The sequence below is a fragment of the Sinohyriopsis cumingii genome, chromosome 14 (genome assembly GCF_028554795.1).
Source record: "Sinohyriopsis cumingii isolate HCF-2022 chromosome 14, ASM2855479v2, whole genome shotgun sequence".
Classification (NCBI taxonomy): Eukaryota; Metazoa; Mollusca; class Bivalvia; order Unionida; family Unionidae; genus Sinohyriopsis; species Sinohyriopsis cumingii.
The window spans coordinates 51,750,144-51,771,025 of NC_142974.1; the positions used below are offsets into that span (position 1 = coordinate 51,750,144).

Sequence of the window (20,882 nt, forward strand, 5' to 3'; positions counted from 1 at the left end):
ACTCACCGTTATGGATCACTGACATCGCACCTCTGCCTGCGTGAAACTGAATCTCAGGATCGGCCAGTGTGATATGTGAGAAAGGTTGCCACAAGCATCATATGGATCCATGGTTCTTTCCGGTGGTTTTCCTGGTTCCTCCTCCACCATTTATACTAACCGCCATGTGTAGCCTATCTTGCGCTAAAAATGGCATTAAACTCTGTACCAACAACAACTGACTAAAGGCAAAGTTTAACTGTTCACATGATTCATGTCAAAATATATACCTGTCCACAAGCTTCATGCAGACACATTATCATCATTACACATATCATGCACAATAATTGAGCATATATCTCCAATAATCAGCCTGTTTTTGAGCCTTAAATTTAACATGTTTAACAAAGTTTAATAAATCATTATGTCATAACTATAATGTTCTATGATAAGCCCACACAAACGTTTAAAAATCATGTATGTGACTTACCCCAGGGATTTTCTTGGGGGAAATGTTGTCATAAAGTTGTCCTCCAGCTCCCATATAGTCAGCATAAATCAAACCATACATACTAGTTTATGTACCACATACACATCATGAATGGCATAACTGCATATATCAAACGTTTAGCAACTATCAGACTATACCTAGGATTAATCAATGGTAATTATTTAACCATACAGCAAATCTGTTAATTCATTATGTACTGTCCTTCATCATTAAGCATGGGCCAATATGATTCTTAGTTTTCTGAGAAATGCTGACTTTGAATCAAGTGCAAGTAATTAAAAGTCAACATGAGTTATTCCAAACATTTTGCTTTGAAGCAAATTTTACCTTACACGATACAATTTCTTGCATGCCTGTTAATATTAATAATTCACTGAATAGGATTGACAAATTTCTTCGACTTCATCTAACTTTCCATTTTTCCTGACCTTTCATAAAATTCTATGACTTTCCAGCAAAGTTAAATTTCCCTGACTCGCCAGAAAAGTGAAAATTGCATGACTCGGCAGGCCAAAACTTCATTATATTTTAACAGGTAATTACCACAATCAATTCCACAAAATGGAGACTGTCTTTAACCATGATTAACCTCTTACAGTTTATAACTTTTACAGAGTCAAAAGCAAAATTGGTTGTAATGGTTTGTGAGGTATGAATGGGGATATAACAATTTTAGTAAAAAGGACTTGCTTGTTTTATCATGTGCAATAAAGCCAATATCACGTTCATGTCACATGCACATACATAAGAAAAGCGAGAAAAAAGTGGTCTATCAGTCTGCAATGGATGCAACATATCTAACTAGTCATATAAAATATATGAAATACATTGATTTTGTCCTCTAAATAATGCATAGACAGGTACGTATTTATCATTTTAAATAATCTGGCGTAATGTTAACCACAAGCAATTATCCGTATGACGTGGTATTCACAGCTACATGCTATTACATCTGGGTCAGCAATTGATTTTTTTTAAAATTTAATTTTTCATGTTAAAATCAATGGTAGGGTATTTTCAATAGAAAGATGTTTGTTTTGATACTGATTTCAGTATTTGTTGTCAGGTGTAACATAAGGTAGAATATACTTTCTTTTTTATTCAATACATCTTATGTTAGTCTTGGTGCTTTTTGATCTCCCCAAAGCAAAACCAAAATCTGTAACAATCAGAGTAGTGGTAATACATCACAATGAATAAGCTGTAAGATGATCAATAGAATGTACCACCACTCCTCATGCCAGTAGCTACGAAAACATCTGAACAATATTGTTGAAAACAGAGAGCGAGTGTTTTATGCACCTCTCTGATTAAGGTCAGTAGAAGTCAAAAGTCTAACGTGGACATGAGATTTGTAATCGCCATCTGAATCTGTCTCATGACTTCAGTACTTCCAATTGATCACATTCCGGATATGCTGTTAAAAGGCTTCATTTATTTATCAGGGCAGATATGGAGGTTATACGGTAGATCTGAAATTATAATTTTGAATTGATTATTCATTCTTTTTAGTTAGTGTGTAGGAGCTAGCAAAATATCATCATGATTGTGGCATGAGTTAAGATTTTCAGAGTGTTTAAAAAGCCCTAAGAAAGTAGGACACATCAAAACCAGTTTTGGTGTGAGATATAGTTTAATTTTAAGCTTCGCCTTCAATGCAAATGTGGTTGCAATAAGTTAAGATCTTTCAATATCAGAACACATCAGATAACATTTAGAAGTATTGTTAAAAAGAAACCTGGAAAAGAAAAAAGTAAATTATGAGAATACTTATCCAATCACATAAATATTAAAAAACAAACACCGCTTCATTGGAGCCGTCCTTGAATGTTACAAAAAAGTGATTCTATCTATACATTACATATCAGGGACATAACTCGTACAGGTTATCTCCCCTAATCTCCATAGGGTCACCCAAAGCACCAAATATTACCAGTTTAAGCTTCCGTGAAACTTAAATAGGATGTGGACATAGATGTGAGAAACTAATGGCAACATGATTCTATGAGAAAAATAATTTAATAATTATCTGATCACAACACCATTACCAGAACTAGCAGAATGAGAAAATGGATCATCCAAACTCACGTTACCATATTGGAGTATAATAACTTTGATTTGGTCAAGATCATGATTTGTATATCTAAACAACCTGAGATGGGATGTCATTGAGCCAAAGGCACATGTAAATGAAACTAAGACAGTGGAAGTCTATAACTACTTTGAGCAGACAGAGGAGTTGAATAATGTGATCAGATAATGTACACACAGAAGAAAGCAAATGTGTTAGTAAATCGTGTTTCTTCGAGAATACACACCCGATCACATTAATGTTAGAAGTAAATAATCCACTACTTTCCTAAATTTAGCCCTCCTGAAAAGATGAAAATGTAGTCTTTCCCATCTATATACTATATAGACCATTGGAAGAAACTCCTACTCATAACATTGGCCCTGTAACCGTGTGGTCCAAGGCACTCACCTTTACAGATAATTAACATTTCAACCATGTCTGTATGTGTTTGGATCACAGGCTCAGACAAGGTGAGCAAATGAGATAGCTTGCCAGCTCTTCATTTGGGTCAGTGGTTTATCCCGAGTTTTTAGGGGTTCTCCATCCATCACACATACTGGCCGCTTTGTATAGCCAACAAGAGTTGGACAAATGCCATTCTACCCAAAGTAACAACAACAAAAATATACCAATGTTTCATACAAACATCTTGGTCAGTCATGAAGATAAAAGCTACAAAAAAGTGTGACAGATGGACATATTCTGAAATGATAATCCGACAGACTCCACTTATACACAAGGCACTGTGTTCAGTCCTGAATGCATAAGTGTAACGAAGATATAGCAAACATGCTTCTGGAAATATTAACCAGATAAGAGTGCAACAGATGGATGGGAAGAATCAATTTGTAATGAAACTGGAAATAAAAACTGATCAGACCTATTCCATTTTTTTCAAGACACCATATTTATTCACGATACTGAAGCATGCAAATCTTTTTTATGAAAATAGTGACAGACTGACGAGCTAAATCTGGTCTATGTTCATTTCTTACCAGCCTACAAACTACTTCTCAATTATTGGAAGAAGACTATGTCACTCACATTAAGGGAACTAACAGAACTCTGACTAGTTTACAATGTAAATTAACCAGAATGTAATCAATAATTACCTTGTGTGCATTACAAATTTGTTCATAGCCTAGTAAGCATGATTACCCATACGAAATTTTCCACATGGAATGGACATGGAATCCATACGTACTTTTACAGAAATATCCATATGGACATTTCTATTCTATAGTTAAAGCACTCTTATGGATTTCAGTGTATCCATATGGAAATGTTATGGACTCCGTACGTACTCCGTATGGAAAATCTTATGGAATATGCTAATTAGTCCATGAGATCTGTAGGTTGTCCATATGGAATAAAATTAAAATTCCACATGGAATTTGGCAATAATCCATATGGAATTTGTGAATAATCCATATGGAATTTGGCAATACTCCATATGGAATTTGTGAATAGTCCATATGGAGTTGGCAAATATACCATATGGAATTTGTAAATGTTCCATATGGAATTTGTAAATAGTTCATATGGAATTTGGTAATAGTTCTTCCCGTACAAAAATTTCCAGGCATACTTAAGGCAGATTTCAGACAGGTTTTTTAAGTACTTTATGTCTAAACCATAAAAAAATCTGCTTCAGATTTCTATTAAACTGCCTAATGATTCTTAGACATTATTGGGAATCAATGATGAATATTTCACCATAATTTTTAAAATGGATATAAATTTTATTTTGACAGACATTATCAAATAAGATTTAGGTTTTTCTTGTCCTCATTTTCTTTCTCGCATACAAAGCCTAATCCATGATGGCATCACTTAAGTCTTTTTCATTTCACTGAAAAGTCTGGTGAGATTTCACAAATATTTAACTAAAACGTTTGTGAGATTTCACTACAATTTGATCATTGTATAGTATTTTACTGAAGTTTCAGAAGTTTTTCATACATTTCAGAAGGTTTCAGATTAATAATGAATATGACTTAAACAGGACTTTATTAACCAAGGTGATATTAAGTTTGCATGATTTCTTTTACAGATGTTGTAATTATATGACATCCAAGGCAAGAGATATGGGAGTTAATAATAATAATAAAATTAATAATAATAATGATTTTATTTAGAGAAGGTAACTTAACTGCAGAACTAATCTACCTTGAGGTCTATCTGTTATGTACAATATTTATAGTATATACAACATGATGTGAAGAATCTGGCTTGACACTAAATAATTAAGTGATTTTAAAAATCAAAGTATCAAGCCTAGAATATATGCACAGGCATCTGTGAACACATAAACATATATAAAATATTAGTCTGCATTGAAAAATTCAACTGTGAAAATAATGCAAAATAATACAGAAAAGCATCCATTTGAGACATGAAAAGAAATGCTAAAAGCCTGCTATGTCACTTGTACTGCAACTTGACTTTTGATTAATGTACAAACTATGATGCTGTTGTGGTCTCTTGAATTAGTCCTTGTTCAATAAGCAGCGTGACAAACGTTTATCATGATAGAAGTACTCTTATTTTACACTGAATTCCAACACACCTGGAATATTTAGATAATATACACAATAATGCCTCACGATACTGAACGATGATTCTACGTGGGCCAGGAAAATTCCGCAAAGATATAACCATCTTTACACAGACATGGGTATTTTGCAAGAATTCCACCAGTGATCTATACTTTGTCCTCCTTAAATTCATCCTGGAAGTTAATCAGTTTTGAGTTATATAACTTCGAAATCATCCTGGTTCAATTCCTTGTCCTATTTAGCACGTTAGCCGCTACTGTAGAGCTGTTATGGCACAAAAAGCGAAAGCTAATCCTGGCGTTCAGTTTTCATACACACTGACCAATTACGCTCCCATCGACTTTGATTCAAGCTATTCTCTTTGCCGCACATTTTTCAAATGGTTATTCAAACTCGTAACCCGCTCGAATCGCCATGTTTAGCATTCCCGTCAGTTTCCGTTACGCAATGACTTATTGGACAAATACAAAATTTTGACCAATCAGAAAGCTCTTTACATTGATCATCCTTTAAATAATAAACGGAACAAATGCTTGTTAGAGAGCCCGTTGCGGAATGGGACCGGATAGAGCATTATTTAAAAAAAGTTTCGGAGACTATATTAAAAAAAGGGTCCATATCGAGGAAAATCAGATTCAGGTCAGGAGAAAAGCGAAATTCTGATTCAAAACAGAAAACAAGAAAACTTGTTTGAGGGCAGTTAAATCCAGTTTAAGTTTAAAAAAGTACAACAACAACAATAACAAAATTTGATAAAGAAATATAATACAGAAAGATGTGGAAAGAAGTTATTGTTCCCAAAATAAACAATACAATTACAGCTATTAGAAACAGGGAATATAAATACTGCTGAAAATCAATCAAATTGTACAAGAAACAAAAATAAATTTTATTATATCTTATTTATATTTTTTTAAACTAAAATTTCAGTGATTTTGCAATCACAAAATATCACTATATTTTTTAGAATTTTTGACAAACTCTCAGTGAAATTTCAATAAAAAATTCCCACTAATATTTTCAGAAATGTTGGCAGAATCAGTGAAATTTCAATCACAAAATTTCACTGATATTTTCTTAAATTTTGATAAAATCTCCTAAAATACCATGATTTTAGTGAAAACGGACATTTGAGTGAATGTCAAGAAATGTTCATTGATTTTGCTGAAATTTAAGTCACATTTTCACTGGGGCATGATTTTTGGAGAGCATATTTTAATAGGAAGCCAAAAAAATTACTTTTCAGAATAAACATTAGATCAAGCCCAAAATCCACCTTGCATCAAAGATTCATCTATGTTTGTATTTTAATATTAAATTTCTGATCATGTTTACATTTTCCCTACTTTTTTGGTCATGTCTTTGTTTTTAAACATCTGTGGAAATAAATTAAAGAAAACTGACATACATGTGTTTCTTAAAATTTATGAGTATATATTCATCCTTCCACATCAACTACACTGACATATACAGGTACACAAACTCCCACCAACATTTCTATTTTAATCAGATAGTTTAGTTATTAAGTCTTCAGAGAGTATTTTCCATGATGCTATAACACACGAGCCTGATTTCCATATGGAAAAAAGTGCTTATGGATTCAAGTTGCAACTTTATTCCATATGGAATTTTCACTTGCTGTGAAGTACTTATGGAATTGATATGGAATAAATTGTCTGATTCCATAAGTTTTTCAGTCCATATCTATTCCATACGGATTCCATAAGTATTCCATACAGAATCCATAAGATATTTCTGTACGGGTTGTAAACATTATCCTTCAGAAAATGAATTCAGACTATAGACCTGCCAACTCTAATAAGATCTTCTCAGTAGGTCAGTAAGGCAGTCTATGTATTGCATAAGTTAGGCCTGTTTTCAGAAACGTATAATTAAGTGCCATGTTGGAAAACATATAAAAAGTGCATAAGTTATATCTAATGCAGTGACATTAAACATTGCCTTCAACTGTACAATTTGTAAAGTACATTTATACCATATATACCCTTATGGCTTCTTGCTATCTCTCAACTTGACACGATTATTTGTTGTGTTTTTAAATCTCACATGAAGATAGCAATCATATCTTCCATCCTGAGGTGTACTCAAATCAACACATATCCAATAAACTGAGCCCCTCTTGCTTTTTTCACCAAGACTCTGAGTATTCCTCTTTATTGTTTTGTACTCGCTATTAACACTTTCTAATAGGAATATTGCTCCTTTTTATTTTGAAAGTATATCGATTGTTGTAATCCATTTTTTCAAAATTCAATACAATTTTGCTCACAATTATTTATTCTATATGGCATCTACATTACTGAAACTTTCCACTGTGTCCAAATGAAAATACATCATATCTTAATCTGAAATATGTTAAAAGATCTTGTCCTTGGTCATTAGGCATAAAGGGTGGACTGTAAACAAAACAATGTGCATTAGGTCACATATCTGTCTTCTGTATCTGCATCTATGCCTTATTATTCACCATGCACTCCTACCAAACTAACAAACACAGACAATCACAGCATAATGCTTATATTCTATATAATATGTTGGCTCTCCACACTTTTCTATTCTTTTAATTTTTTAAAGAAACGGAATTTCACCAGTTTTCCTCCATGTTAGTACTGGCTATTTAAAAAGGCCTTGTATGTCATAGGTATTGAAATAAAATATTGAATTCCATTTATTATGGAGTATGTTTGATGACTGATGTTCCAGTAAAACATATATAAAATAGATTGATGAGTATAGCATGGGTTATGCAGCTTAATTTTACTTTCGATGTGCACCTATCAAAAAACTGCAACCTCTGCTTGACCATTTTCACTTCCCGAAATTCAGCAGTAATATTAAAAATAAGCTAACACCATTTTATAAACTTTATATATTTTGTAATTTATTCATTGCACTTTCAGAACCTCGTATTGTCTAGTCTGGCAAAATTGTTTTTCCCTATTTTAATAACTGCTAAATATAGTTCACCTTCGACTAATTTAGGCCAAGTTTTCGAGCACCTGGAATCAGTCATATTGGTTAGATGTGTATTTAGAACATGTATAATTTCCACAAAAAACAAGTACAATACCCAAAGAAATTTCAGCTGCAAGGAATTAAAGTAACAAAGAGGTATACCAACATTCTCTCCATCGTGCATGTTGTAAATGCAAACAACTTCACCTTGCACCTGTCACTTTCTCTGAAGTTCATAATATCTGTATAACACCCCCCAGAAAAATACCTTTAAACGAATACCAAGAATACCTAAATGTAACTCCTATACAAGTAATTAAACGTGGAACTGTCATTAATAGGTAGCATATGAAATCTGGCAGCATCTGATGAACACACTAATAAGGGGGAGTAACTAAGGCAGGATTCAGCAAGAAGGAAACTTTTTTATACCTGGAAATATTCCACTTAACAAATAAGCCAGATTTCTGACTAACAATACTCTACCAAGTTCCAGTGCTGCATCTGTTCAAGTAACCAAAAGAATAGATACAGAATAGTTCTCTCTCATGGCAGTGATGAATCTGACAAATGTGGGGCTCCAGTCAGTTGTGGCTCCAGACTGTAATGGAACACCCTTGTCTGCAATAAGTCTAAATCAATCATCCAATGCAAGACTGACACTGAAAGAGAAAGAAGTGAATCAGCACAACAGAACACATGTGATCTTTATGACAAAAAAAGTTGCAATATGGAATGATATCCATTGCAAAGGTAATCCAAACAAGGTATGTGAGAGACTGACTTCCAAATTGCTAATGAAAAAGAAATGGGGACATCCTTGGAAGCATACAATTATCTATAAAAGCTGCAGCGTTAAGTTACCAGAGTATATGTCGTATGAGGAGATAAAAGGGAATAATCCTGGACGAAATCCTGCAGCTGTAAATATAATGTTTCAAGCTGCATTATAGGATACAATGAGGGCAACAACTGGGCATGATATCTGCTTGCAGCAACTGAGATTCCTCCACCTATTGTAACATCTTTGGAAGGGACTTTGAACATTGTAAGTAAAGCTACTGTACAGCTAAATAAAATGGATATGGAAAACATGCTGAAACTAGTCAGAGAAGTCAATGTTATGCATGGTGTGCAGGATCAGGAGTAAATATATTTAAAAATTAAGCATACAATGCTGTCATCTTTGGAAATTAAAAGATAGCTGATTAAACCTCACCTCAAACTGTTGGAAGTACTGTTAAACTATTATTTAGAAAGCAATTATTTTGGTAAATTGTGTTGCTTATATAATAATTAACAGATCACATTACGTAACATTTTTGTCTGCCTCAAAAAATACAGCCCTCCTTGAAAGACAGAACACAACTTATTTCTATTTCTTATTTGTGTGTGTGTGTGATTAGGATTTTTAATGTAGCTTTACCAATGTTTCAGTCATATCACTATGATGTCTGTATTGTGGCAGTTTACAGTGATGTCTAGCACTGGGCCATCATGCTGCAGACATGGAGCATAATGTCACACCTAGTCACAGTATTCTGACACCACACTAACCAACAGTCCTAACATTAATCTCTTAATACTGAGTACTGAGTGTGGCAGCTGCTAGTATAATTTGTATAAGTCTCTGGTATCACTCAGCCGGGGTTCAAACCTGCGACCTCCCACATTTGAGGTGGATGCTCTAACCACAAAGCCACTGGAACAGTCTCATAATGGTGGAAAACTGCATCATTGTTATGACCAAGAAGCTGAAACAAAAGCGTAAATATATGTTAAAGAGAACAAAATATTGATCCTTATTAAGACTAATTATTGTTATATTTGCCATTCTTGCCATTTCCTGTAATCTGATACTTCTTTTCTTATATCAATAATGGCTGCAAGTGGCACTTTGATCAATCGTTGCAAAACAGATATCGTTACAAAGAAAAAAACGAAAGGTGGCACTCATAAATAAACTGTCATGGAATAAATATATGCAGCTATGTATAGTGTTAAGGTTTGAATTTCAGTGCATGTATACTGATGATTCAAGATGCAAATGAACTTTTAACAAAACTTATAATGTTTATGAATTATTACACAATTTCATCTTAAGGGCTGCCGAAACCAATACCAAGAGGATATTTTACTCCAGAGTCTAGTTAAGGCAGTGCACAAAGAAAAGGTAACTCTTGTTTATTATTTGTCCATGAATTAGCAATTTACAGTTATTCCACAATGTCATTATAAATACTTGCTTTTTAATAGTAAATATGGGACAAATCTAAAAGTAAGTTCTGAAATATTCTTCCTATAACATTTATCTTTCAAAATATTTATTCATTTGTTTAAGCAACATTATCTGAAATATATGCCTAATTAGTAAAACTATAATCAAACATTATTTTAGTCATGATCTTCTGAGGTCATATCATGTGCTTCTTAAAGACCTTATGAAAAAAATTAATACCTATTATTGTTCAATATATATATTACTGTTCAAGACATACAGAAAATCGAAAGGCCCTGAGTGGCTGAAAGCGCTCTACGTTACGGATCACTGTCATCGCACCTCTGTGTGGGTTTGAGTCTCGGATTCGGCTAATGTGGGTACGTGAGAAAGCTTGCCAGTAGTTTTCTGTGGGTCGGTGGTTCTTTCTGAGGTTTTTCCAGGTTCTTTCTCCACCATTAATACTAGTCGCCATGTATAGCCTATCGTGCGCTGAGAAATGACATTAAACCCTACAACAACAACAACAAATAGAAAATCAAATAATAATAATAATAATAATGATAATAATAATAATGAAAAATAGGAGCAAGTTGGAGTAAGAAACCACTAATGGTTTTTCAAGACTTTATATGCAAGTCATTTGTTGCTTGATTCTCAAAAATATTGTAAAGCTATGTGTTTTTCAAGGCTTTATACATAGGCTGTTAGTTAGTTATTAATATTAGAGTCACTGAGTTTTTCTCAAAGCTCTGTTTGAAGTTAACCCATAAGTATATAATTAAATGTTAGCAAATGTTTCTAAATATATTGATAATAAATATAAATCTGAACAATAACAATGATGTGTTTAAGTGTTTATGCAAACTTATATTATAATAAATTTTTAGTTATTTAACCATGTTTCTTCCAATGCCACAGTACCAATATGATATCAAATAAATCCGTTATTAATCAGAAGTTACACACTTGATATTCGAGTTTTGAATTTTATTGCTGCCGTATGATTTTGTGACTGTTAATAAACCACATGAATCATAAATTTAAGTCTGTTTAATAACTAGTCCCATTCTGACAGTAAGGTTTTGCCCACTTTATCTGCGAATCGCATATACCTATTGGAATTTAGGACTAAGTTTAACTTGGCCAGTGTTCTACGGGGAGTGTATCAACCAAAAAGAGCACAGTGAGCCATTAAATGATCATAGTGAATGGTATGTAGACAAAGGGAAGCAGCTTGAACAGGTTCACTCCTCTTTATTCCAGCAAGATAGCTACTTGTATATCCATTTTAAATCTTTATTTTTTGCTTGAACAAGACCATATAGGATGCTCGGATTGCAGATACTGGTCAGATGGAATATCTGTAATTTGACCAGGTAAGAAACAATTTACTAAATTTTTTATTTCTACTGCAAATGCACTATCTGATCACATTACATCAGGAGAATAATATGAGGAAGAAATTCTGAGCATCATACCTGTTTGACCCAGGAGGAGTACTCACAATCTATCAATGAATGAAATTATCCTAATGTTAGTTTAGCACAACCGGAGACCCAAGTTATATACATATGAGCCGAACCCTGTGTGATTCTGCATTCAATTGGTCACACCTTTAACATTTATCCCAGGGGAATCCAGCGCAAGTTGCCAATCCTTCCTGGACACAAAGTTGTGCTTACAAAAGTGTGGAGTGGTTACTGTTTGTGAAGCTAACACTGGCCCAATGAGGTTCTGTTCTGTCTTCAATGAGGTCATGTTTCAGTACAGATAAAAGTTGGAGAAAGTTGTCTGGTCATGCCATCCAACTAAGTCTAGAATATAAACATTACATTCAAACACAATGTTTATGGAAATTTAAGCATATGAAAAACACATATTAAAACAACTTATAATTTGAGTAAATGCATAAAGAAAGTGTACATGAATTTCCACCAGCGAGATTCTCATGAGGTTGACCTGTTTCTGAGAAGCTCGTGTCATGTACTAAATAATTAGGTGGATTCCACCTGGAACTTAAGAAGATTCCAGACGGAATCTGCCTAAAATGTTAAAAGTCTGGTTAATACAAACGCGGGCATGGAAAATTTGAGAAATCAAAGATGAATCCATCTAGAGTCCGTCTAACTCTAAGATGGACTTTTGTCAAATTCCTGCTATATAATAAATCTTTAGGCATAATTTTGGATTTTGATTTTCCACCCACCATCTAGCTGGAATTAGGAACTTAGTCACTGGCATCTAATATATAAAAGGAGGAATCTGGACTTAGTTTATTTTCTAACCAACATCTAGGCGGAATGAAGAACTTAGTCATTTACATCAGTTAAATAGGGCATAATTAGGACTTGGCTTCTGTGTGTCTGTAAAGTTAAATGACTGAAAATATAGTGATATTTTGTGATTGTAATATCACTGACATTTCAATAAAAATATCAATAAGATATAATAACATTAATTTTTTCTTGTACAATTCAAATGATTTTCAGCAGCATTTATATTACCTGTTTCTGATAGCTGTAATTTTACTGTTTATTTTGGGCAAAATTTATAACTTCTTTCCACATCTCTCCTTGTTAAATTTCTTTTTCAAATTTGATGAATACAATGTTGAGGTGGAATAAGGTCCAACATTTCAATGAGTATTATCTGCCCTAGATTGTGCAAGAGGGTAAGAATGAGTTTCATATCTTGGACGTTATTTCCTTCTGTAGTAAGTTTATATTCACGGGACCACTTTGAGTTTATTTCATGAAGGAGGATATTGAAGGAACTAAAATTATGTCAAGGCCCAATACATGAGATTCTTAGGCATTCCGACTAAACATGGCCACAGCTAGTCTGTCATCCTTGGGAATTGCCTTTACTGTAGCCCTGCTGATGACTGTCCCTTCTTTGGAAGGATCATTGAGAAGGACATTCAGACAAGGGTGTGTGTACTGACAGATGTAGTGGCAACACGTGTTGCATACTTTCTGACCTTCTCAATTCAATCAATGAAAAGAAAGAGCTGAATGGGAGGGTGTGCAAGGCTGCAACATGGTGTGACTGCAGAAGTATGATTACAACAGTGTTTCACATCTAAGTCCATGTTGCAGGAGGCCATCAAAACATTAGTGTCATGATGTAGTGAGAAGCCCTACTTACGATCTTGGCGATACAGCTCAATGAATCCCAGATGTGATCGCATTCAGCCTTCTCATCAAGGGAAAAATCAACAAGGAGACTAAGTTAAGGGGAGGGGTACGTGTTATAATACTCCATGCAGCCCTGAAGACTTGCTGATCCACTTTATAACAAAGTGGTGTAGCAGAGATGCTCCCAGCATTATATCATAAAGGGTGATTTCCATATCCTCACCAAAATAATGGACAGAGTTGACAAAAGGGGTTGGATGGAGAGAAACAAAAATTTTCCTAACAATAAAATATCTGTCTCTTCCTTCCTTTTCCACTCTGTTAGGGCTTTATCAAAGTCAAAATCTTCAAACAATGTCCCCTCCAGTTGTATAAGCATCAATGTATGTATTGCTTCTGAGCTTGATATGTTCCTAAACTGTATGCGTAACCCCCTTTCACAGTCCGCTGTCTGAAGGGGCATATGTATAGCAAGCTTAGCCAGTTTCAACAAGTTGGGAAATTGTTGTACACGATTGTTATTTACTATTTTCCACATCTCAATATTATTATTTCTTTGATACATCATCAAAGAGCTTGACAATATAGCTTATTTATTAGAGTGACCATACATGATTCTGAAACGTGATTACAATTGTCAGCCATTCTAACCGCATTAAGATCTGGCATTGTCTTTTGATTCGTCATAAAGAGATGATACTTCATGTGGAGAGGAGAATTCTACCAGGACAGTTTAGAGATTCTGAAGTGGATGATGACACAGTGTAACATGCTGACATGAAATATATGTTGCTCTCTTTTTCTCTTCAGAGCTATTTTCTAACATTTGACCATGTCTTCTCTGTTCACAATGTGTACACTCTACTAGTGTTTAATGAAGAGCAAATTGTACAGAGCAGAGCAATATCCTCTGCAGCTTGGAATTTCTTATATTGGTTACATTATGTTGTCATTTTTGTAATGAATATAATAAACAAGCAAGTGCATATAATATATATATATATATATATATATATATATATATATATATATATATATATATATATATATATATATATGAAATAAATAATAATGCATAATCTTTGCATTATTAAAAAGGTTATGACTAGAGTAAAGCCCTAAAGACAGCATACCATAAATTACACCTGTGAAAATATATGTTGCAGTTTCAAGTTCAATGTAATAAAAATGAACTGTATGATAATTTAAAACAAAAATAATTTCACCAGTTTTTATAAACGTGTTTTATATGACATATACGAAAAATAACTTTTACATACTTGAAGACCTAACACTATCTGAATTGTCTGGAAGATATTCCAAACGATATCTAGTAGTCTGAGTGAAAGTGAAAAATCTGTTTAAAATGGACATACTGGTAGTCACTTATCATGCAGATAGGGGAGCTAACTTGTAAGAGTTGCTTCCCCTTGTTGACATTTTGGTTTTCTTCCTCACATTCATATATATATATATATATATATATATATATATATATATATATATATATATATATATATATATATATATATATATATATATATATATATATATCTGTAATCACCTTGTGTATGTCCTACAGCAGCAACTTGTCCACTCTTGCACTACATATTCATGACCTACTATTCAAACCAGAGTGCAGTACTCGTCAAGATGCAGCCCCATACCAAGATTTATGATCTGAAATAGGACAGGATTATTTATGTTATTAGTATTGTATTAGGAAAATGGGAAAATATTCAGAACCTGCCAACCAGTGTATTAAAAAAACAGAATGCATGATGGATTGTGTTTATATGCATAAAAACAATAATTAAGCATATGGAGATTAAATGATTGCTTGCTGCAGTAATATTTGATTTAAGGTAATGTCACACATTCTTGGTGTCTACTTTATGTAAACCCTGCAAGGACACATCCTGACTAAAACACTAACTCATGGGGCACGAAATCAATTTACTTAAGAAAAACCAGAGAAGTATAATTAGTAGCAGTTTCACTGAATAAAGGTTTTTATTAAATTGTGAAATGTTTGACAGAAATGGCTTATTAAGGAGGGATGACTATGAAATGCATAAAACAAAATTACCTTTCCATTCCACTCTATCACCTCATAAAACCATCGTAACAAAATTCTGGTGGCTGTTCACATTCTTTGCATCAGCCTAGGTAATGAAAAAAATAAAAATGAGATCTAATAAAAGCATTTCTTTTTTCAATTTCACTGGCATCATTTAGTATTACCATTCATCTTCTTAAACACTTACAATGAATTACGTTAATCCACTTTCAAAAGTGCACAAAATGCTCTCAGACCGCTTCATTGGCCAAGTGGTTAGAGTGTCTGCCCCAGATGGGTGAGGTCCACAAGCTTGACGTTAACAAATTTCTTGTAGGACTATAAGTTTCACTATTTTAAAAATAATAAAGTAAGTAAAGTTTCAGTTGTCTCCATGCAGCAATTTTGTGGGAACAAGTGAAGATTTTGTAACACTAATACATTTCTAAATCTAATAGTCCTTTACTAAAAGGTTAATTATAATGTAATGCTGCTCCTAATGAAAATGGCAGCAAATCATGCATACAGTTTGATGGATATGACAGCCATCTAGTTATAGATATGTCTCCTAAATAGATACAATAGTTGCAGTGACATGGAGTTCATTGTAAAATCAGATTCTAGGGTGAAGTGACTTTTCTGTTCTGCCTACCAAGGGTACCATGGTAGAAAAATAGGTATATGTGAATATTGGTTATTAGATTGGTCATAATTTAGATTTTTGTATTACAGTCACTCCTAACTGCATATAGCGGGTTGTAAATAACAACATTGTCTCCACCACATCCACCTACTGGCAGGCCTGATATTCACAGGAGTGGAGGCAAAATGCCATGATAACACTAGTCTGTTGAATGTAATAAATGAAATAACTAATTAAATCTGAACTACAATACACTACACTCAACAATACCACCAATTTTGCATTGTATCTGTTTTGCAAGATAAATACAGCATGTAGTAACTTACGGTATGTAGTAACTGGTCACATGCAGTGGAATATGCAAAAACATTTCACTTTGTAAGGTAAAATATCAACAAAGATTAATGCAAATTTTTTTTTTTAAAAGCACAATTATGTAATAATACTGGAGTTGTAGTCAGACTTGTTCCATGTAGATATGGTAGTTGATCCTTGATTAGTTTAAACAGATTTGCTTTATACAGCAGATAACTTCTCTGATTATCTGTCATTTTAGCTCATTATTTGATTAAATTGTGGATGTGTCAATTTCTTGAATATATTGCTGCTTGATCCATGAATATTTTTGGATAGTTTTTCAATCAGGGCATTTTCAAGTGCAAAAATGCTTATGGTTGAGTTGTAAATGGAACATGCTTCTGAACTACTCACTTTCAATACTGCCTTAGCAGTAATTAAAACCCTGCTGAAACTTGTTCTCACCCTTCTGAATAAATTCTATCCATTTTTCTTAAAGAAAAATGTTCGATATCACTTAAATATATATATTTTTTAAAAGAAATTAATTATAACAGTGGTTTAACTTGCACCGTGGTTGTTGAATTAGGAAGGCTACTTTCTGGGCAAGATTGTGTGCTATCAGAACATTATCAAGGCATATTTATGGACCACATCTGACATTTTGTTTTCCCATATCATTATCAAAACAACTTTGAGGACAAGATTTTGTGTTATCAGAGCATCATATTAAATTCTAAGAACACCAGGATAAAAACTGATATTTTCTTTTTACAACAGAACTCTGGTAAATTGACCCAAATTACAAGCAAGATTATATTGATATACGTTCCAATGGTCACAAATGTACCTAATGGTGCAAGTGATACTAATTTTCATCAGATTAGATGGAAGAACACACATTTAGAAATATTACTCTTTGTTTTTCTTATTACGATGATGTACATACTGCTTTAAATAATCTCATTTTCCAAAGTTTATTTTCTTTATATGTTTGAAAAAACACATATAATGTTTTTGTGGTAACCATTTAAAATCATTTTTACTATTACTTCAATTATAATCATCAGTGAAACAAGCATGCAGGGGAGATACATATTGCCAGATCTAGTGATTTTACTACATTTGAGCAGTATCACTTGACACATAAAACTAACATTTAAGGCCAGTAAATTTCTTATATAGATGGAAATCAAAGTCCTTCAAAATCAAGTCATTGGGAATTTAGTAACGTGAATCATATTATAACTTGTTCTTATTAGCCAGGAACTGATATCAACTGACATAATTCAAGACAAGTAGTAATGACAAAATACAATTCAATCAATCAGGGTTCCTAATGCAACCTTTACAAAATTTAATTCTACGACTTTTCCAAAACCTTTTTACCAATTATAAGATTACCTTAGACCATAAATATACAACTATTAATGCTTACTTACAATGTAAATTTAACACAAAACCTTTTAAACATTTTACTTCGCAAAACCAGTTTCATCATCTGTTGTCATACTTCTATTTTTAGTAAATGCAATGATTTTGAATGGCAGTTTGATACCTGGACATGATCCAATTGAAAAGTTTCAGGGGGACCTAATCTAAGAAATCAATTACGGTATCAAAGTTAGGTAGATTAGTATAATGTTTGTGTCACAAAATGCAACCGGATAACGCACAATAAACAAATTCCATGACTTTTTCCAAAACTTTAAAAGACATATACAAATTTCAAACTTTCCAAGGCCTTTAAATGAATTCCTGTAATTTACAACTTTTCCAGGATATCTTGGACCAGGGGAACCCTTAACAATGAGTGAGATTCAGTACCATTCCTATGTTTTAAAATAAATTTAAGTTTGTAAAGCAGAACAAAATGTAAAAAAAGGCATGTTGTACAATTTTTACTGACTTAAAACACAGCTAACAACCAAATATTCCCAATACTTGCAAAGAAGCTGCAATTGTGTAATATGACAAAGGTATCAATAGTCATACACCCCCATTATTGGCACAGTAGAAATGATTGTGTCCTGACAAATATATTCATACAACAAAATATACCAATTACCGGTATAGCAGCAGTGATTATGTCTTATGTGATGACTGAAAATACAACTTTCCACCTTACATCACCATTACCAGAAGTAGTAATTATATATTAAGACAATGGCAATTAGACTGTGTCAGAACTCTAGTGCAGAATTTAACAAACTGGATATTTTTTACCTTGTAGCAAAACACAACACTTACGCTATGGTACAGAATCATACACATCAAGATGTTAATCTTGCCTTTTTAAATACATCAAATACCTTAATGACCAAGATTAGTTCAAGGTGCATTTGATTATATGGCTCTATTTAAGTGAGTAATCTCACATTAATAAGGCAATTTAATTTAACACAAGCTATGTACATTTGGAACTTGATGTAATGTGATTTGGATTTTTAACGTAGCTTTAATAATTTTTCAGTCATATCGCTACGATGTCTGCAATGTGGCAGTTTATAGTGATGTCTAGCACTGGGGCATCATGCCACAGACATGTAGCATGATGTCACACCCAGTCACATTATCCTGACACCGGGCCAACCAGTCCTAACATTAACCTCTTAATGCTGAGCGCCAAGCGAGGCAGCTGTTAGTACCATTTTTGTAAGTCTTTGGTATGACTCGGCCGGGGATCGAACCCACGACCTCCCACATCCGAGGTGGACGCTCTAACCACTAGGCCACCGGAGCGGTTCATTTGGAACTTGAAGCAGTAGCATAGCTTTTGATGACTGAATGTACCATTATGCTACATGGACATGCCTAAGTCTGCACCATCTTAGCTCGCCTTTCTCTAATCAAAGCCATCATGATTTTTTCCTCCTGCCAGGAGAGTTGACAGGTATGTTATAAAGCAACTAATACATTTGTGATACCTGAAAATATCTGTGGTATAATGATTTATCTGTGATAAGTATTAGTCATCTATATTAAAGAACAGATACCTACTAGGGAGGCTAGTGATATATTGAAGGGAGTAGGTACCCGTTAGTGAGGTTTGTCATCCATTTTAGCAAACAGCGACCTAATATCGCAATTATTCATCTATGGTAAGGAACAAGTACTTGTTTGTAGTTTTTACGGTAATTGTTGAAAGTTCAGGAAACACTATATTCAACGACATATAAGATCACCAGAATTACTAAACGACACAACTGGTTCTTGTTTTTCTGCAGGTACATTTTCCAAATAGAAAGAAAATTAGTTACATTTAAAATTATAATGGTTGCTGGAACTTCCGTCTGATTACGGTACATTCAATTTATACATGCAAGTCTGACATACTAACGTTTTGAACAATGCTATTGCAAATTTGACATGATAAGGAGACATTTGAAAGATTGGGAGCGATTGCGGAGATCGTATTTGATGATGGGAGATGATACTTAATAAATGTCATCGAGCCTTATAGAAGATATCTGACTTCTTTTTTACCATCACAGAGTGTAACCTCCGAAGATCGCTGTCATTGCTGTCGATAGCTCACTGAGCATGCGCGAGATAGGTCGAGTATAGTATGCCCGTACCGAGGGCGGTATAAGTCACCAAAATTGCGGTTTAGCAATGGTTTTTGGATAAATTATCAATAAATTATTTTTCCTCGTGATAATTTCAATCAATATATATTTTAGTTGGAAATAATAATTATATTTTGCATAGATTTAAATCCTCAAGCCAGGTTAGGATTTTCCAACCATTTTTCCAACTTCTCCAACAGCCAACACGTTTCCAACTTTCAAGTTTTCCAGTAAATTTCCAACTATATGGTATCTGAGGCCCTGGAAATTTCGAATCGTTAGCCAGAACGCAGGCGCACCAGCAAGGAGGCAAGAGACCATCCGACGAATCCCAAATTCGTTGGTTATGTACAGCAGCACGTAATAGCCAGGTTTGTGAGTCAATATAGCAAGACATGGGTGTATATTTGAATGTATTTTAGTTACTTTTGTAATTTATTTAGTAATTATTTTGCAGTTATTTTTATCACATTAACAATTTCTCTGGTTAAATAATTTTAAAATAAACATTGCTGATACTGTAATTTCAGTATTTAAAGTAGAACTTCAATATCTCGTATATTTCTAAAATAACGATTTCTTCACTTCTGATATTTAATCCAGGATCCATTTCAGTGAGTTTGAGTTATTTTGTATGTGCCATATAGTTCCTGTTCTTTAAGATTTGTTTGCACGTTCCAGCTGTACAAATGTAAAAGAGTTCGCCTTTATGTGGGGATACGTTGCAGCTATAAAACTGTTTGGGTGATCATAGGTGACCTTTTCTCTATACATATCGTCCATTCCTTATTAATCGTGTGTAGCCATTAAATTAGTCCGATTTCTCTTCACCTACCACACTTTTACTAAGATCAATTG

The 20,882-nt window shown here is 33.6% G+C and overlaps 1 protein-coding gene across 2 annotated transcripts; it reads right to left on the minus strand.

The window, feature by feature from the left end:
• Positions 1-1,579: 1,579 nt before the first annotated feature.
• LOC149783795 (uncharacterized) lies at positions 1,580-19,986 on the minus strand. Of its 2 annotated transcripts, none has more exons than XM_089932006.1 (7): positions 19,942-19,986; positions 15,546-15,621; positions 15,021-15,136; positions 11,933-12,133; positions 9,756-9,852; positions 8,585-8,760; positions 1,580-1,962 (listed from the first exon to the last, which is right to left on the minus strand). In XM_089932006.1, exons 4-6 carry the CDS (start codon positions 11,939-11,941, stop codon positions 8,645-8,647), a joined length of 222 nt encoding a protein of 73 aa, XP_089788132.1. In that variant the 5' UTR covers positions 11,942-12,133; positions 15,021-15,136; positions 15,546-15,621; positions 19,942-19,986; the 3' UTR covers positions 1,580-1,962; positions 8,585-8,644. The 2 variants fall into 2 exon arrangements, with proteins under 2 accessions (XP_089788132.1, XP_089788131.1); XM_089932005.1 differs by having other exon boundaries at positions 10,659-12,133.
• Positions 19,987-20,882: the final 896 nt, after the last annotated feature.

What these genes read in the sequence shown, in the direction of transcription:
- LOC149783795 (XM_089932005.1), bottom strand. Translation starts at nt 10,775, where the DNA reads ATGGTGGAGAAAGAACCTGGAAAAACCTCAGAAAGAACCACCGACCCA. An exon ending in AGACTCAAACCCACACAGAG is followed by an intron (nt 9,853 to 10,658) that starts GTGCGATGACAG and finishes CTTTTGTTTCAG; the next exon opens with CTTCTTGGTCATAACAATGA. An exon ending in TCAAATGTGGGAGGTCGCAG is followed by an intron (nt 8,761 to 9,755) that starts GTTTGAACCCCG and finishes TTTCTCTTTCAG; the next exon opens with TGTCAGTCTTGCATTGGATG.